General features: G+C 40.2%; 1 protein-coding gene across 9 annotated transcripts in view; it reads right to left on the bottom strand.

Moving 5' to 3' along the window:
• rdgB (retinal degeneration B) overlaps positions 1-17,202 on the bottom strand; it is a 485,210-nt gene that overhangs the window by 92,949 nt on the left and 375,059 nt on the right. For all 9 annotated transcript variants that reach the window (XM_071673888.1, XM_071673895.1, XM_071673896.1 and 6 more), the window contains one exon: positions 1,673-1,785. In XM_071673888.1, the coding sequence (XP_071529989.1) occupies positions 1,673-1,785 (113 nt within the window). The remainder of the gene's footprint in view (positions 1-1,672; positions 1,786-17,202) is intronic.

Below are 17,202 nucleotides of genomic sequence, written 5' to 3'. Positions count from 1 at the left end.
GTTAGGGAGGTGAATGCAAGAGTTTTGGAAAGAGGGGCAAGTATGAAGTCAGTTGGGGATGAGAGAGCTTGGGAAGTGAGTCAGTTGTGTTCGCTGATGATACAGCGCTGGTGGCTGATTCATGTGAGAAATTGCAGAAGCTGGTGACTGAGTTTGGTAAAGTGTGTGAAAGAAGAAAGTTAAGAGTAAATGTGAATAAGAGCAAGGTTATTAGGTACAGTAGGGTTGAGGGTCAATTCAATTGGGAGGTGAGTTTGAATGGAGAAAAACTGGAGGAAGTGAAGTGTTTTAGATATCTGGGAGTGGATCTGGCAGCGGATGGAACCATGGAAGCGGAAGTGGATCATAGGGTGGGGGAGGGGGCGAAAATTCTGGGAGCCTTGAAGAATGTGTGGAAGTCGAGAACATTATCTTGGAAAGCAAAAATGGGTATGTTTGAAGGAATAGTGGTTCCAACAATGTTGTATGGTTGCGAGGCGTGGACTATGGATAGAGTTGTGTGGAGGAGGATGGATGTGCTGGAAATGAGATGTTTGAGGACAATGTGTGGTGTGAGGTGGTTTGATCGAGTAAGTAACGTAAGGGTAAGAGAGATGTGTGGAAATAAAAAGAGCGTGGTTGAGAGAGCAGAAGAGGGTGTTTTGAAATGGTTTGGTCACATGGAGAGAATGAGTGAGGAAAGATTGACCAAGAGGATATATGTGTTGGAGGTGGAGGGAACGAGGAGAAGAGGGAGACCAAATTGGAGGTGGAAAGATGGAGTGAAAAAGATTTTGTGTGATCGGGGCCTGAACATGCAGGAGGGTGAAAGGAGGGCAAAGAATAGAGTGAATTGGAGCGATGTGGTATACCGGGGTTGACGTACTGTCAGTGGATTGAATCAAGGCATGTGTATGGGGGTGGGTTGGGCCATTTCTTTCGTCTGTTTCCTTGCGCTACCTCGCAAACGCGGGAGACAGCGGGAAAAAAAAAAAAAAAAAAAAAAAAAAATTTATATCTATTATACTTTGTCGCTGTATATATATTCATTATACACACCCTAATCTGAGCCAGGTACCCATTTTATCAACCAACTCCTATTGCTGGATGAACAGCTGGGTTGACTGTGGACTGACTGCCACAACCAGGATTCAAACCTATGTGCTCGATCCTGGGTACCCTGTAAATATGTCAGGGTCAGGAACGCTAACCATTACACCATCGGAGTCCATACACCATTTGAATCTACTAGAGATGCATCTTTGCTTCCATATTCTAAAGATCATTGGCCTAAGACAGTGGTAGTTAAAAGTTATTTTAGCTAGTTCAATTAAAGTTATTCAATATGCTACAATGCAGGAAATGGCTTTTAAGGGTGTCTGAAAAATGAAAAATATCTCAGTTCACCCTCATGGGGCATTACTACACCCTTCCAAATCTGCCCATCTGTACATACACTGCTTGCATCCAGGTGGTTTATAACCTTCCTAAAAAGTTCTAATGTAGAACTCTTGACAACACAAACTAAGTTTGTTGCAGAAAGCTGAACATACTTTCCAACTTTAACACTATCTGAAAAGTTGAAGACATAATATGATCATTATCCATACTTTCTTGTTAATTCTTAATGATTTCCGGGAAACACTACCACTAGTAAACTTTCACAAAATATATAATAATACCTGTTACTTACAGTTCTTATCAGAGGCATTGACCATTTTTCGGTACACCAACACTAGGGCTAGCGGACATCCAAACATAAAGAAATCTGACACTTCAAAATCCAATTTGCTGTGGCTGTGATCACTGTAGAGAGACAGAGAGAAATCTGTTGCAAAGCAAAAAATATCCACATACAAGTAAAAACATTATCATGACAACTACAGTATTACAATAACTGTCTAATATGAATGATCATTATCAATTTTGGCAGTGAAAGCTATGTTGTGGTTGTTCTTATACCTTCTTTCCCTAATAATTCAATAAACAATATATGTGTCTAAAAAGTTTCAATCTCCATAAATATCAAAATAAATTTACTTCTTCACTAAAGAATTTTCAAAAGAAAATATTATGATTCACTACCAAATTTCTTTTATAATGAGAGTACCACAATGTATTTTCAACAGGTTAAAATTTTACCAATATACTAACCCAGAAAACATTTTTCGTGAAAATAAAATGTTTTGGATGCATCATAACATTGAAATCTATATGTATTATATCCCTGAGAGTTTACAATGGTGAAAATTTTCCAAGGGCAAATAAACAGTACTGTAGTTTTTCCCTCCCATTAGAATGTACAATTTATCACAGTGAGGTGCAGAATATAACAATGGATATCTCCATGTTACATAATTTGTACAAAATCTAGTACAAATATTGTTTATAAAGGAATCAAAGTGTGCTTGTTATCAGAGAGATGCCATGATTAATCATCTTATCTGTAGCTACAAAAGGATTGGCTTAAAATTTCTAATAATGGCATATATGTGATTTAATTTACATAATGACCCTCCCCTCCTTACTCCTTCAGTTAATCAATGTTCCCATTTCTCCATCCACCTGCCATAGTCTTCTATTTTAGTATGCTCAATAAAAAGCTAGGTGGTTGGAGAGGGAATCTATCATAAGATGCATCAGGTCACACATCTAAGGGAAACAATTTCCTGAAGTCAAAGGAGTTTTTCCTTGTTTGTGTAAACACATCAAAGGTTACAGACAAGAGCCAGTAAAGAAAATGTGAGAATGGCAGACAATCTACACAAGTATTTAACACCTAAGACAAGAAAATAAATAAACCAGGTATCATACAACTTAAAGATGATATAATCTGACAGGCTAAACTCCTTTGGGACAAGAAATGCCTCATTTAAATCTGGAACCATTCATAGTATCAAAACTTATGAAAGTCAGGAATTTCTGAAAGGGTATATCTGTATGCAAAATAATGGGCACAGTACCTAGTATCAAAAGCAGCAAAGGCAATAAGTTTTTTGGCAGTCATATAGAATGTATAGAAGATGTTGGGCTGGACAACTGTACTGTTGTAAAGATTCTATTTCTAAAGAAGAAAATTATTCATAAGAGGACAGATGAAGTGGAAGAACTAACTGGGGTAAGAGGTATTTCAAATAAAGATGCTGGGATTGATTTCTGACTGGGTGCAGTAAAATAATTTCATCTATGAAGGTAGAATGTATGAAGACTTTCATTGTATATGGTCTATCAGCTTAATGGGCAACTTGATAACAAACGGTGTCACTTTAGCATTGAAATCCATCTTTAGCACAATGGGCATGGTGTGTAAGTGAATTGTAGGATGTACGTACCTGATGTAAAGAGGGTGGAGTTGAGAATACTAGAAGACAGATAAATAACAGTAATAATCCCATGTAAAAGAAACATTGGGAAAAATTTGAAATCCAACATCATGAAATCTAAAACTTTCATGAGGATGTAACAAAACACAGTTGTAAGGGCATCAATTATAGCATATTATCTTAACTTTCTGTTATCTTTGGGCCTGAGTTTAATCCTTACTTAACCTCTTAATACCTCCAAACATATTTACACAAGCTGGGCAATGCCTCTAGATGGATATCTATGCATCTAGTTTCATGCCTCGATTTCAAGGTTGTGCACCAAGCCTGAATGGTGGCGGTAGAGGGAACACATCACAGTTTCTCCTCATGGTCAGTTATTTTCCAGCCATACCAATGAAATTATATCTATGTGAGTCCTCTAAGAAGAAAACTGAGTAGCTATAAAGCTAGATTTAAAGACCAGGCAAAACATAATTATGAATTTAAAGATAATGATGTCTTTGGATTGTGTTGAGTGATTTTATGGAAATCGCCTCTTTCAGCATCAAAAGCTGACCAATATGAGGCAAGAAATAGTTTTCCAGCATAAAATGAGTACCTGGCTCAGGGTTGGGTACATATAGAGGTGGAGGAAGTGTGGTTCAGGTTTTTGTTTTGAAGAATACGTGAGAAATTCTTAGAAAAACAGATGGATATGTATGTGGCATTTTTGGATCTGGAGAAGGCATATGATAGGGTTGATAGAGATGCTTTGTGAAAGGTCCCCACAAAATATGGTGTGGGAGGTAAGCTTTTTAGAAGCTTTTAGAAGAGAGTAGTTTTTCATGAGTATAAGGTGTATGTATGAGTTGAGAGAGAGGAGAATGAATGGTTCCCAGTGAAGGTTGGTCTGCAGCAGGGGTGCGTGATGTCATCATGGTTGTTTAATTTGTTAATGGGTGCGATGGTGAGAGAGGTAACTGCAACAGTTTTGGGAGAGAAGGGCAAGTATGCAGTCTGTTGGGATGACAGGGCCTGGGAAGTGAGTCAACTGTTATTTGTCAATGATACAGCACTGATGGCTGATTTGAGTGAGAAACTGGAGAAATTGGTGAGTGAGTTTGGAAGAATGTGAGAAAGGAGAAAATTGAGTAAATGTGAATTAAAGCAAGGTTTATAGATACTGCAGGGTTGAGGGTCAAGTTAGTTGGGATGTAAGTTTGAATGGAGAAAAATTGGAGGAGGTGAAGTGTTTTAAATACATGGGAGTGAACTTGGCAGCAAATGGAACAGTAGAAGTGGAAGTGAGGCATAAGGTGGGGGACGGTGCAAAGGTTCCGGGAGCAATGAAGAATGTGTGAAAGACCCAGGATTATCTCGGAGAGCAAAAATGGACATGTTTGAAGGAATAGTAGTTCCAACTATATCATATGGTTGCAAGGCATGGGCTATAGACAGGGTTGTGAAGAGGAAGGTGGACATGTTGGAAATGAATTGGGGTACTTTCATTCAGTAAGTAATGAAAGGGGTAAGAGAGATGCACAGAAATAAAAAGAGTGTGGTTGAGAGAGTAGAAGAGGGTATGCTGAAAAGGTTTGGACATTTGGCATCCTAACTACGTCTCTTCATTGTATATCAACTGACTTATATTTCTTTCTTGTATTTCCACGATGATGTGATTATTACAGGAAAGCACACTTGGGAGCTTATCGTGTTTCATTCACCCGTGGACTCATTGGAATATATTTATCTTATATTTCATTATACTTAATCACCATCTCCCACATTAGCAAGGTAGCGCAAGGAAACACACGAAGGAATGGCCCAACCCACCCACATACACATGTACAAACACAAAGGCCCACGCACGCACATATACCTACCTATACATTTCAACGTATACATACATATACATACACAGACACATACATATATATACATACACAGACATATACATATATACACATGTACATATTCATACTTGCTGCCTTCATCTATTCCCGTCACCACCCTACCACACATGAAATAGATGAGAAAAAAGGAGATAGGTAGCATGTTCGAAGAAAGGAACCTGGATGTTTTGGCTTTGAGTGAAACGAAGCTCAAGGGTTAAGGGGAAGAGTGGTTTGGGAATGTCGTGGGAGTAAAGTCCAGGGCTGGTGAGAGGACAAGAGCAAAGGAAGGAGTAGCACTACTCCTGAAGCAGGAGTTGTGGGAGTATGTGATAGAGTGTAAGAAAGTAAACTCTAGATTGATATGGGTAAAACTGAAAGTGGAAGGAGAGAGATGGGTGATTATTGGTGCCTATGCACCTGGTCATGAGAAGAAAGATCATGAGAGGCAAGTGTTTTGGGAGCAGCTGAGTGAGTGTGTTAGCAGTTTTGATGCACAAGACCAGGTTATAGTGATGGGTGATTTGAATGATAAGATGAGAAATGTGGCAGTTGAGGGTATATTTGGTGTACATGGGGTGATCAGTGTTGTAAATGGACATGGTGAAGAGCTTGTAGATTTATGTGCTGAAAAAGAACTGGTAATTGGGAATACCTGGTTTAAAAAGAGAGTTATACATAAGTATACGTATGTAAGAAGGAGAGATGGCCAGAGAGCATTATTGGATTACGTGCTAATTGATAAGCATGTGAAAGAGAGACTTTTGGATGTTAATGTGCTGAGAGGGGCAATTGGAAGGATGTCTGATCATTATCTTGTGGAGGGGAAGGTGAAGATTTGTAGAGGTTTTCAGAAAAGAAGGGAGAATGTTGGGGTCAAGAGAGTGGTGAGAGTAAGTGAGCTTGGAAAGAAGATTTGTGTGAGGTAGTACCAGGAGAGACTGAGTGCAGAATGGAAAAAGGTGAGAGCAAATGACATAAGGGGAGTGGGGGAGGAATGAGATGCATTTAAGGAAGAAGTGATGGTTTGTGCGAAAGATGCTTGTGGCATGAGAAAGGTGGGAGGTGGGGAATTAGAAAGGGTAGTGAGTGGCGGAATGAAAAAGTAAGATTGCTAGTGAAAGAGAAGAGAGAGGCGTTTGGGCAATTTTTGCTGGGAAGTAGTGCGAATGACTGGGAGATGTATAAAAGAAAGAGGCAGGAGGTCAAGAGAAAGGTTGGTGAGAGAGTACCATAAAATTTCAGGGAGAATAAAAAGATGTTTTGGAAGGAGGTAAATAAAGTATGTAAGACAAGAAAACAAACAGAAACATCGGTGAAGGGGCAAATGGGGAGGTAATAACAGGTAGTGGTGAAGTGAGAAGGAGATGGAGTGAGCATTTCGAAGGTTTGTTGAATGTGTTTGATGATAAAGTGGTAGATATGGGGTCTTTTGGTCAGGGTGGTGTGCGAAATGAGAGAGTTAGGGAGAATGGTTTGGTAAATAGAGAAGACGTAGAGGAAGCTTTGCGGAAGATGAATGCCGGCAAGGCAGCAGGTTTGGATGATATTACAGTGGAATTTACCAAAAAAAAGGGGGTGACTGTGTTGTTGACTGGTTGGTAAGGATGTTCAGTGTATGTATGGTTCATGGTGGAATGCCTGAGGATTGGCAGAATGCATGCATAGTGCTATTGTACAAAGGCAAAGGTGATAAAGGTGAGTGTTCAAATTACAGAGGTATAAGTTTGTAGAGTATTCCTGGTAAATTATATGGGAGGGTATTGATTGAGGGGGTCAAGGCATGTACAGAGCATCAGATTGGGAAAGAGCAATGTGGATTCAGAAGTGGTAGAGGATGTGTAGATTAGGTTTCTGCTTTGAAAAATATATGTGAGAAATACTTAGAAAAACAGGTGGATTTGTATATAGCATTTATGGATCTGGAGAAGGTATATGATATGCTCTGTGGAAGGTATTAAGAGTATATAGTGTGGGAGGTAAGTTCCTAGAAGCAGTGAAAAGTTTTTATCAAGTATGTAAGGCATGTGTACAAGTAGGAAAAGAGGAAAGTGATTGGTACCCAGTGAATGTTGGTTTGCAGCAGGGTTACGTGATGTCTCCATGGTTATTTAATTTGTTTATGGATGGGGTTGTTTGGGAGGTGAATGCAAGAGTTTTAGAGAGAGGGGCAAGTGTGCTGTCTGTTGTGGATGAGAGGGCTTGGGAAGTGAGTCAGTTGTTGTTCGCTGATGATACAGCGCTGGTGGCTGATTCAGGTGAGAAACTGCAGAAGTGTGTGAAAGAAGAAAGCTGAGAGTAAATGTGAATAAGAGCAAGGTTATTAGGTTCAGTAGGGTTGAGGGACAAGTTAATTGGAAGGTATGGCTGAATGGAGAAAAACTGGAGGAAGTGGTGTTTTAGATATCTGGAAGTTGAATTAGCAGCGGATGGAACCATGGAAGCGGAAGTGAGTCACACAGTGGAGGGGGCAAAGGTTCTGGGAGCATTGAAGAATGTGTGGAAGGCGTGAACGTTATCTTGGAGAGCAAAAATAGGTATGTTTGAAGGAATAGTGGTTCCAACAATGTTATATGGGTGCGAGGCATGGGCTATAGAGGGGATTGTGTGGAGGAGGGTAGATATGTTGGAAATGAAATGTTTGAGGACAATATGTGGTGAGAAGTGGTTTCATCGAGTAAGTAATGAAAGGGTAGGAGAGATATGTGATAATAAAAAGAATGTTGTAGTGTAAAGAGCAGAAGAGGGTGTATATAAATGGTTTGGTCACATGGAGAGAATGAGTGAGAAAATATTGACAAAGAGGACATATGTGTCAGAGGTGGAGGGAATGAGAAGTGGGGAACCAAATTAGAGGTGGAAAGATGGAGTGAAAAAGCTTTTGAGCGATTGAGGCCTGAACGTACAGGAGGGTGAAAGGCGTGCAAGGAATAGAGTGAATTGGAACGATGTGGTATACCAGAGTTGACGTGCTGTCAATGGATTGAACCAGGGCATGTGAGGCGTCTGGGGTAAACCATAAAAAGTTCTGTGGGGCCTGGATGTGGAAAGGGAGCCGTGGTTTCTGTGCATTACACATAACAGCTAGAGACTGAGTGTGAACGAATGTGGCATTTGTTGTTTTACCTAGCGCTACCTCGCACGTATATGTTGAAATGTATATGTGCATGTGTGGGTGTTTATGTATATACATGTGTATGTGGGTGGGTAGGGCCATTCTTTCATCTGTTTCTTTGCACTACCTCGCTAATGCTGGAGACAACGACTAAGTATAATAAACAGAAAACTAAATATGTGCGTATGTGGGAGTTTATGTACACATATGTGTATATGAGTGGATGTGCCATTCTTTTTCTGTTTCCTGGCACTATCTCACTGACACAGGAAACAGCGATTATTTTTTATTATTTTGCTTTGTCGCTGTCTCCCTCATTTGCGAGGTAGTGCAAGGAAACAGACGAAAGAAATGGCCCAACCCACCCCCATACACATGTATATACATACACGTCCACACACGCAAATATACATACTATACACCTCAATGTACACATATATATACACATACACACATACATATATACCCATGCACACAATTCACACTGTCTGCCTTTATTCACTCCCATCGCCACCTCGCCACATATCGAATACCATCCCCCTCCCCCCCTCATGTGTGCGAGGTAGCGCTAGGAAAAGACAACAAAGGCCCCATTCGTTCACACTCAGTCTCTAGCTGTCATGCAATAATGCCCGAAACCACAGCTCCCTTTCCACATCCAGGCCCCACACAACTTTCCATTGTTTACCCCAGACGCTTCACATGCCCAGATTCAATCCACTGACAGCACGTAAACCCCAGTATACCACATCGATCCAATTCACTCTATTCCTTGCCCGCCTTTCACCCTCCTGCATATTCAGGCCCCGATCACTCAAAATCTTTTTCACTCCATTTTTCCATCTCCAATTTGGTCTCCCACTTCTCCTCGTTCCCTCCACCTCCGACACATATATCCGCTTGGTCAATCTTTCCTCACTCATTCTCTCCATGTGCCCAAACCACTTCAAAACACCCTCTTCTGCTCTCTTAACCACGCTCTTTTTATTTCCACACATCTCTCTTACCCTTACATTACTTACTCGATCAAACCACCTCACACTTAAGTATAATAATAAATAAATATATTCATTTATCTATTTATTACAATTTGTTGCTGTCTCCCACGTTAGCGAGGTAGCGCAAGGAAACAGACGAAAGAATGGTCCAACCCACCCACATACACATGTATATACTAAAACGCCCACATATGCACATATACATACATATACATGCACAGATATACACATATATACACATGTACATATTCATACTAGCTGCCCTCATCCATTCTCGTCGCCACCTTGCCATATATACACATGTACATATTTATACTTGCTGCCCTTGCCCATTCCTGTTGCCATCTCGCCACACATGAATGGCCCAACCCACCCACATACACATGTATATACTTACACGCCCACATGTGCACATATACATGCACAGACATATATATACATGTACATATTCATACTTGCTGCCCTCATCCATTCCTGTTGCCACCTTGCCATATATACACATGTACATATTCATACTTGCTACCCTTCCCCATTCCTGTTGCCACCTCGCCAAACATGAAATGGCAACAGCCCCCCCCCCCCCTGCATGCGCAAGGTAGCGCTAAAAAAAAAAAAAAAAACCAAAAGCTGCTCCCTCCCCTTTTACTCGCCTTCTACGACACGCAGGGAATACATGGGAAGTATTCTATCTCCCCTATCCCAGGGATATATATATATATATATATATATATATATATATATATATATATATATATATATATATCCATCCGTGGATGGAACCATGGAAGCGGAAGTGGATCATAGGGTGGAGGAGGGGGTGAAAATCCTGGGGGCCTTGAAGAATGTGTGGAAGTCGAGAACATTATCTCGGAAAGCAAAAATGGGTATGTTTGAAGGAATAGTGGTTCCAACAATGTTGTATGGTTGCGAGGCGTGGGCTATGGATAGAGTTGTGCGCAGGAGGATGGATGTGCTGGAAATGAGATGTTTGAGGACAATGTGTGGTGTGAGGTGGTTTGATCGAGTGAGTAACGTAAGGGTAAGAGAGATGTGTGGAAATAAAAAGAGCGTGGTTGAGAGAGCAGAAGAGGGTGTTTTGAAGTGGTTTGGGCACATGGAGAGGATGAGTGAGGAAAGATTGACCAAGAAGATATATGTGTCGGAGGTGGAGGGAACAAGGAGAAGAGGGAGACCAAATTGGAGGTGGAAAGATGGAGTGAAAAAGATTTTGTGTGATCGGGGCCTGAACATGCAGGAGGGTGAAAGGAGGGCAAGGAATAGAGTGAATTGGAGCGATGTGGTATACCGGGGTTGACGTGCTGTCAGTGGATTGAAGCAAGGCATGTGAAGCGTCTGGGGTAAACCATGGAAAGCTGTGTAGGTATGTATATTTGCGTGTGTGGACGTATGTATATACATGTGTATGGGGGGGGTTGGGCCATTTCTTTCGTCTGTTTCCTTGCGCTACCTCGCAAACGCGGGAGACAGCGACAAAGTATAATAAATAAAAAAATATAATATATATATATATATATATATATATATATATATATATATATATATATATATATATATATATATATAAAAGGGGGTTGGTAAGGTTATTTAATGTATGTATGACTCATGGTGAGGTGCCTGAGGACTGGCGGAATGCGTGCATAGTGCCATTGTACAAAGGCAAAGGGGATAAGAGTGAGTGCTCAAATTACAGAGGTATAAGTTTGTTGAGTATTCCTGGTAAATTATATGGGAGGGTATTGATTGAGAGGGTGAAGGCATGTACAGAGCATCAGATTGGGGAAGAGCAGTGTGGTTTCAGAAGTGGTAGAGGATGTGTGGATCAGGTGTTTGCTTTGAAGAATGTATGTGAGAAATACTTAGAAAAGCAAATGGATTTGTATGTAGCATTTATGGATCTGGAGAAGGCATATGATAGAGTTGACAGAGATGCTCTGTGGAAGGTATTAAGAATATATGGTGTGGGAGGCAAGTTGTTGGAAGCAGTGAAAAGTTTTTATCGAGGATGTAAGGCATGTGTACGTGTAGGAAGAGAGGAAAGTGATTGGTTCTCAGTGAATGTAGGTTTGCGGCAGGGGTGTGTGATGTCTCCATGGTTGTTTAATTTGTTTATGGATGGGGTTGTTAAGGAGGTGAATGCAAGAGTTTTGGAAAGAGGGGCAAGTATGAAGTCTGTTGGGGATGAGAGCTTGGGAAGTGAGTCAGTTGTTGTTCGCTGATGATACAGTGCTGGTGGCTGATTCATGTGAGAAACTGCAGAAGCTGGTGACTGAGTTTGGTAAAGTGTGTGAAAGAAGAAAGTTAAGAGTAAATGTGAATAAGAGCAAGGTTATCAGGTACAGTAGGGTTGAGGGTCAAGTCAATTGGGAGGTAAGTTTGAATGGAGAAAAACTGGAGGAAGTAAAGTGTTTTAGATATCTGGGAGTGGATCTGGCAGCGGATGGAACCATGGAAGCAGGAGTGGATCATAGGGTGGGGGAGGGGGCGAAAATTCTGGGAGCCTTGAAGAATGTGGAAGTCGAGAACATTATCTCGGAAAGCAAAAGTGGGTATGTTTGAAGGAATAGTGGTTCCAACAATGTTGTATGGTTGCGAGGCGTGGGCTATGGATAGAGTTGTGCGCAGGAGGATGGATGTGCTGGAAATGAGATGTGTGAGGACAATGTGTGGTGTGAGGTGGTTTGATCGAGTAAGTAACGTAAGGGTAAGAGAGATGTGTGGAAATAAAAAGAGCGTGGTTGAGAGAGCAGAAGAGGGTGTTTTGAAATGGTTTGGGCACATGGAGAGAATGAGTGAGGAAAGATTGACCAAGAGGATATATGTGTCAGAGGTGGAGGGAACGAGGAGAAGTGGGAGACCAAATTGGAGGTGGAAAGATGGAGTGAAAAAGATTTTGTGTGATCGGGGCCTGAACATGCAGGAGGGTGAAAGGAGGGCAAGGAATAGAGTGAATTGGATCGATGTGGTATACCGGGGTTGACGTGCTGTCAATGGATTGAATCAGGGCATGTGAAGCGTCTGGGGTAAACCATGGAAAGCTGTGTAGGTATGTATATTTGCGTGTGTGGATGTATGTATATACATGTGTATGGGGGTGGGTTGGGCCATTTCTTTCGTCTGTTCACTTGCGCTACCTCGCAAACGCGGGAGACAGCGGCAAAAAATATATATATATATATATATATATATATATATATATATATATATATATATATATATATATATATATATATTCTCAGTGAATGTAGGTTTGCGGCAGGGGTGTATGATGTCTCCATGGTTGTTTAATTTGTTTATGGATGGGGTTGTTAGGGAGGTGAATGCAAGAGTTTTGGAAAGAGGGGCAAGTATGAAGTCTGTTGGGGATGAGAGAGCTTGGGAAGTGAGTCAGTTGTTGTTCGCTGATGATACAGCGCTGGTGGCTGATTCATGTGAGAAACTGCAGAAGCTGGTGACTTAAGAGTAAATGTGAATAAGAGCAAGGTTATTAGGTACAGTAGGGTTGAGGGTCAAGTCAATTGGGAGGTAAGTTTGAATGGAGAAAAACTGGAGGAAGTAAAGTGTTTTAGATATCTGGGAGTGGATCTGGCAGCGGATGGAACCATGGAAGCGGAAGTGGATCATAGGGTGGGGGAGGGGGCGAAAATCCTGGGAGCCTTGAAGAATGTGTGGAAGTCGAGAACATTATCTCGGAAAGCAAAAATGGGTATGTTTGAAGGAATAGTGGTTCCAACAATGTTGTATGGTTGCGAGGCGTGGGCTATGGATAGAGTTGTGCGCAGGAGGATGGATGTGCTGGAAATGAGATGTTTGAGGACAATGTGTGGTGTGGGGTGGTTTGATCGAGTAAGTAACGTAAGGGTAAGATAGATGTGTGGAAATAAAAAGAGCGTGGTTGAGAGAGCAGAAGAGGGTGTTTTGAAATGGTTTTGGCACATGGAGAGAATGAGTGAGGAAAGATTGACCAAGAGGATATATGTGTCGGAGGTGGAGGGAACGAGGAGAAGTGGGAGACCAAATTGGAGGTGGAAAGATGGAGTGAAAAAGATTTTGTGTGATCGGGGCCTGAACATGCAGGAGGGTGAAAGGAGGGCAAGGAATAGAGTGAATTGGATCAATGTGGTATACCGGGGTTGACGTGCTGTCAGTGGATTGAATCAGGGCATGTGAAGCATCTGGGGTAAACCATGGAAAGCTGTGTAGGTATGTATATTTGCGTGTGTGGATGTATGTATATACATGTGTATGGGGGTGGGTTGGGGCATTTCTTTCGTCTGTTTCCTTGCGCTACCTCACAAACGCGGGAGACAGCGACAAAGCAAAAAAAAAAAAGAAAAAAAAAATATTATCCCTGGGGATAGGGGAGAAAGAATACTTCTCACGTGTTCCCTGCATGTCATAGAAGGCAACTAAAAGGGGAGGGAGCAGGGGGCTGGAAATCCTCCCCTCTCATCATTTTTATTTATTTCTTTTTTTAATTTTCTAAAAGAAGGAACAGAGAAGGGGGCCAGGTGAGGATATTTCCTCAAAGGCCTAGTCCTCTGTTCTTAATGCTACCTTGCTAACGCGGGAAATGGCAAATAGTTTGAAAGAAAAAAAAAAGATATATATCATCAATGAGATGGCATTGATTAGGGCTGGAGTTGCCCATGCTGTCTTAGTGAAAAATATAAAAAGGATATCACCCTGACTACACTGCATCTGATTGGCACTGCTTATGATTTTACAAATATTCTGACAAAATTACCGATGGATGTCAGTGATTGACTACAACATGAAAAGATATATTATAAAAGAGAAAATATATTAGTAACAATATTAAATATCTTAGTGTAGGTAGTCAAATCGTAAAATATGTGCATTGGCAATTCATTTGACTCTTAAGCCTTACCCTTGTACTTTCTAGCACATGCTGCAACATCTACAAATCTTTTAAACATTATCATTTTTTGTTGAGCGAAAATATAGACTGTAGGGCTAAGTTTACTTTTCAAACAGCTTAAGAATGTAAATTTTGTGGGCTAAAAGGTGACTTAAGGGGATGCTTAGAGGGTTAAATCATGGAAATGAATATTTCTTATGATGCCATGTTCAACAACAATCAATAAATATTGCTTATATCATATTAGATGAATATTGCTTACATCATATTAGATGAATATTGCTTATATTACTTTAACCATTAATGAATATCCATGAGAAGCGATAAATTACAGACACGGGAAAATCATACTTGAGTCAAAATCAGTAATCATACTTTTTTCATTGAATGAGGGAAAATGCCTTCAGTGTGATGCATCCATACCAAAGGCGGGCTTTGGTATGGATGGTGTGCACCATGGATGGTGTGAGTACTTCTAGTAAAAATCAGATAGGCTAACCTGCATGGCAGAGTACATAATGGAAGCTGTATGAGGATAAGAATAAAATGGTCATGTAGGGTGTTCCTAAAGGGCAGATAACTCCAGCTCACTCTGAATGTGATCTTCCAATGAAGAACGAAAGAAAAAGTTCATCATTACAGCTTAATAATCCTCCTTATATCAATAACTTAGCTATCAATCTGTCATCTACTTTAGAATGAATTCCCCTTTACATTTTACTCAAATGGGTGGATAACTGCAACTCTGAATGAGAGCCACCAATGAACAAGTAAAAACGAAATTCATCACAACAGCTTTCTAATCTAAATTTGATGATCTAGTTATCAAGAATGTGTGAGAAATTCTTAAGGAAACTGAAGGCCTTATGGATCATGAGAAAGCATATGACAGAGCTGAGAGTGATGCTCTGCAGAAGATGCTATGAATATATGTTGTGACAGGAAAGCTATTAGAAGCACTGGATTTTTTTTTTTTAAGAAAGTGGTGAAAGGTGAAGGTGAGTCTGTGATGTAACCATGCCTGTTAAATCTATTTATGGATGGGGTGGTGAAAGAGGGTCTTGAGAGAGAGTAGCAGTTATGCAGTCTGCTAATTGTGTGGGGGCCTGGGAGGTAAGTTAGTTGTTTGCTGATGATACAGTATTGGTGGGAGAGTTGAGAGAGAAACTGCAAAAGCATGAGTCTAAGTTTGGGCAAGTGTGCGAAAGGAAAAAATAGAGAGTTAATGTAAACAAAATCAATATTATCAGGCTTAGCAATGAAAAAAGATAGATTATTTGTTTGAAGTGTGAGTTTCAGTAGACAGGTACCTGGAGGAAATGGAGTGTCTCACATACCTGGGAGTGTATATGGCAGCAAACTGAACCACAGATGAAGTGAGCCATAAGGTGGTAAAAGTCTTGGATGCATTTGAGGAATGAGTGAAAAGTGAGGCCACTGTCTTTAACAGCAAAGATAGGTGCAAAAGACAAAGTGAATGTGTTGGAAATTAGATATTTGAGGACAATATGTGATGTAAGGAGGATTGCTCTTATAAGAAATGATAGGGTAAGAGAGAGGTGAGGTAGTAAGAGGAGCATGTATGAGAGAATTGAATAGGGAGGGCTGAAATGGTTTAGACATATGGATGGGATGAGTGAGGAAAGGATAACTAAAGAGGGTATACGTCAGAAGTGGAAGAAACAAGAAAAAGGGGAAACCAAGGAGGAGGTGGAAGGATGGAGTGAAAGATGCTTCAAAGGTTAAGGGGCCAGAGCATGCTTGGAGATTTGAGGCATGTAAGGGATATGGAAAAACTGGAGCAATATTGTTTACATGGGATGATGTGCTGTTATTGGGCAAAATCAGGGCAAATGAAGCGGTTGGGGAACCAAGGAAAGGTAAGGCCTGATTCTGGATGGAGGCTCTGGGTTTGGTCCATTATACATAACAGCTACAGAGTGGATGTCAGTACATGAGGCTATTTCTTCAATGTTCTGGGTGCTACCTTGCTAATGTGGGAAAGACAAACATGCATGAAAAAAGTTGTCACTCTGGCTTTTTATTCATAATAAATTCCACTTTACTCTTCTCTAGATACAATTCCTAAATCTAGAAAATCATATATTCTACAAGAAAAAACACTTGTTCTTTGACTTCTATCAAATCAAAGCTCAAATAAAAACTGCACTCCTAACTAGGTTGGCATTATTTTCCTTAATACTCTACTTTAACTTAAAATAAAATACATATCTAATTTCCTTACATTTTAAAGGACACAACATCCTTCCACATGCACACACTTTTTTTATTTATAACAAATTCCCCTTTACTCTTTTCTACATACAATTCTTAAATCGAGAAAATCACATATTCTACAAGACAAAGTCACTTTTGTTCTTTGACTTCTATCAAATCTAGGCTCAAATAAAAACTCCTGCACTCACTCACTGGGTTAGCATTATCATGTTAGTGTCCTTTTCTTAATACTCTACTTTAACTTATAATAAAAATATATATGTAACTTCCATACATTTGAAAGCACACAACACCCTTCCTCATGTACACACTTATACTCTCAAGATGAATTCATAAAACCTTTCCCAACATATTTTCTTCCCTGTGTAATGCCTCTGCTCAGGCTTGTCCTCATTCAAGTTAACAGTTATTCACTGAAAACATTAGGCATTCCATCCTGTGCTTCCCTATGTCAAAAATCTTTCCTCTTACTATATCTTATCCTATATGATTATTTCTAAATTTGGTGGCAAGAAATTAAAACCTATACTCATTACAGCATGTCTTTATCTAAAGAGTGAAAGTGGGAAAAGACTCTGAACATCTGATTAGAGGATAGAATAAAAGTCTGAAATCATATAATTTCAACATTTTCTCTCAAGTTTTAAAACTTTAAAAGGGTTGGTAAAATAAACTGCGCCCCAGAGGAAACTGTGAATGAGTACTGTTAATTATTGTTACCATCAGTTACAGACAGACTTGTGAAAAGTCTCATCTATGAAACCCTAAAGAGTTT

Source organism: Panulirus ornatus, chromosome 19 (assembly GCF_036320965.1).
Source record: "Panulirus ornatus isolate Po-2019 chromosome 19, ASM3632096v1, whole genome shotgun sequence".
NCBI classification, from domain to species: domain Eukaryota; kingdom Metazoa; phylum Arthropoda; class Malacostraca; order Decapoda; family Palinuridae; genus Panulirus; species Panulirus ornatus.
This window is presented reverse-complemented; position numbering and strand designations above follow the sequence as displayed.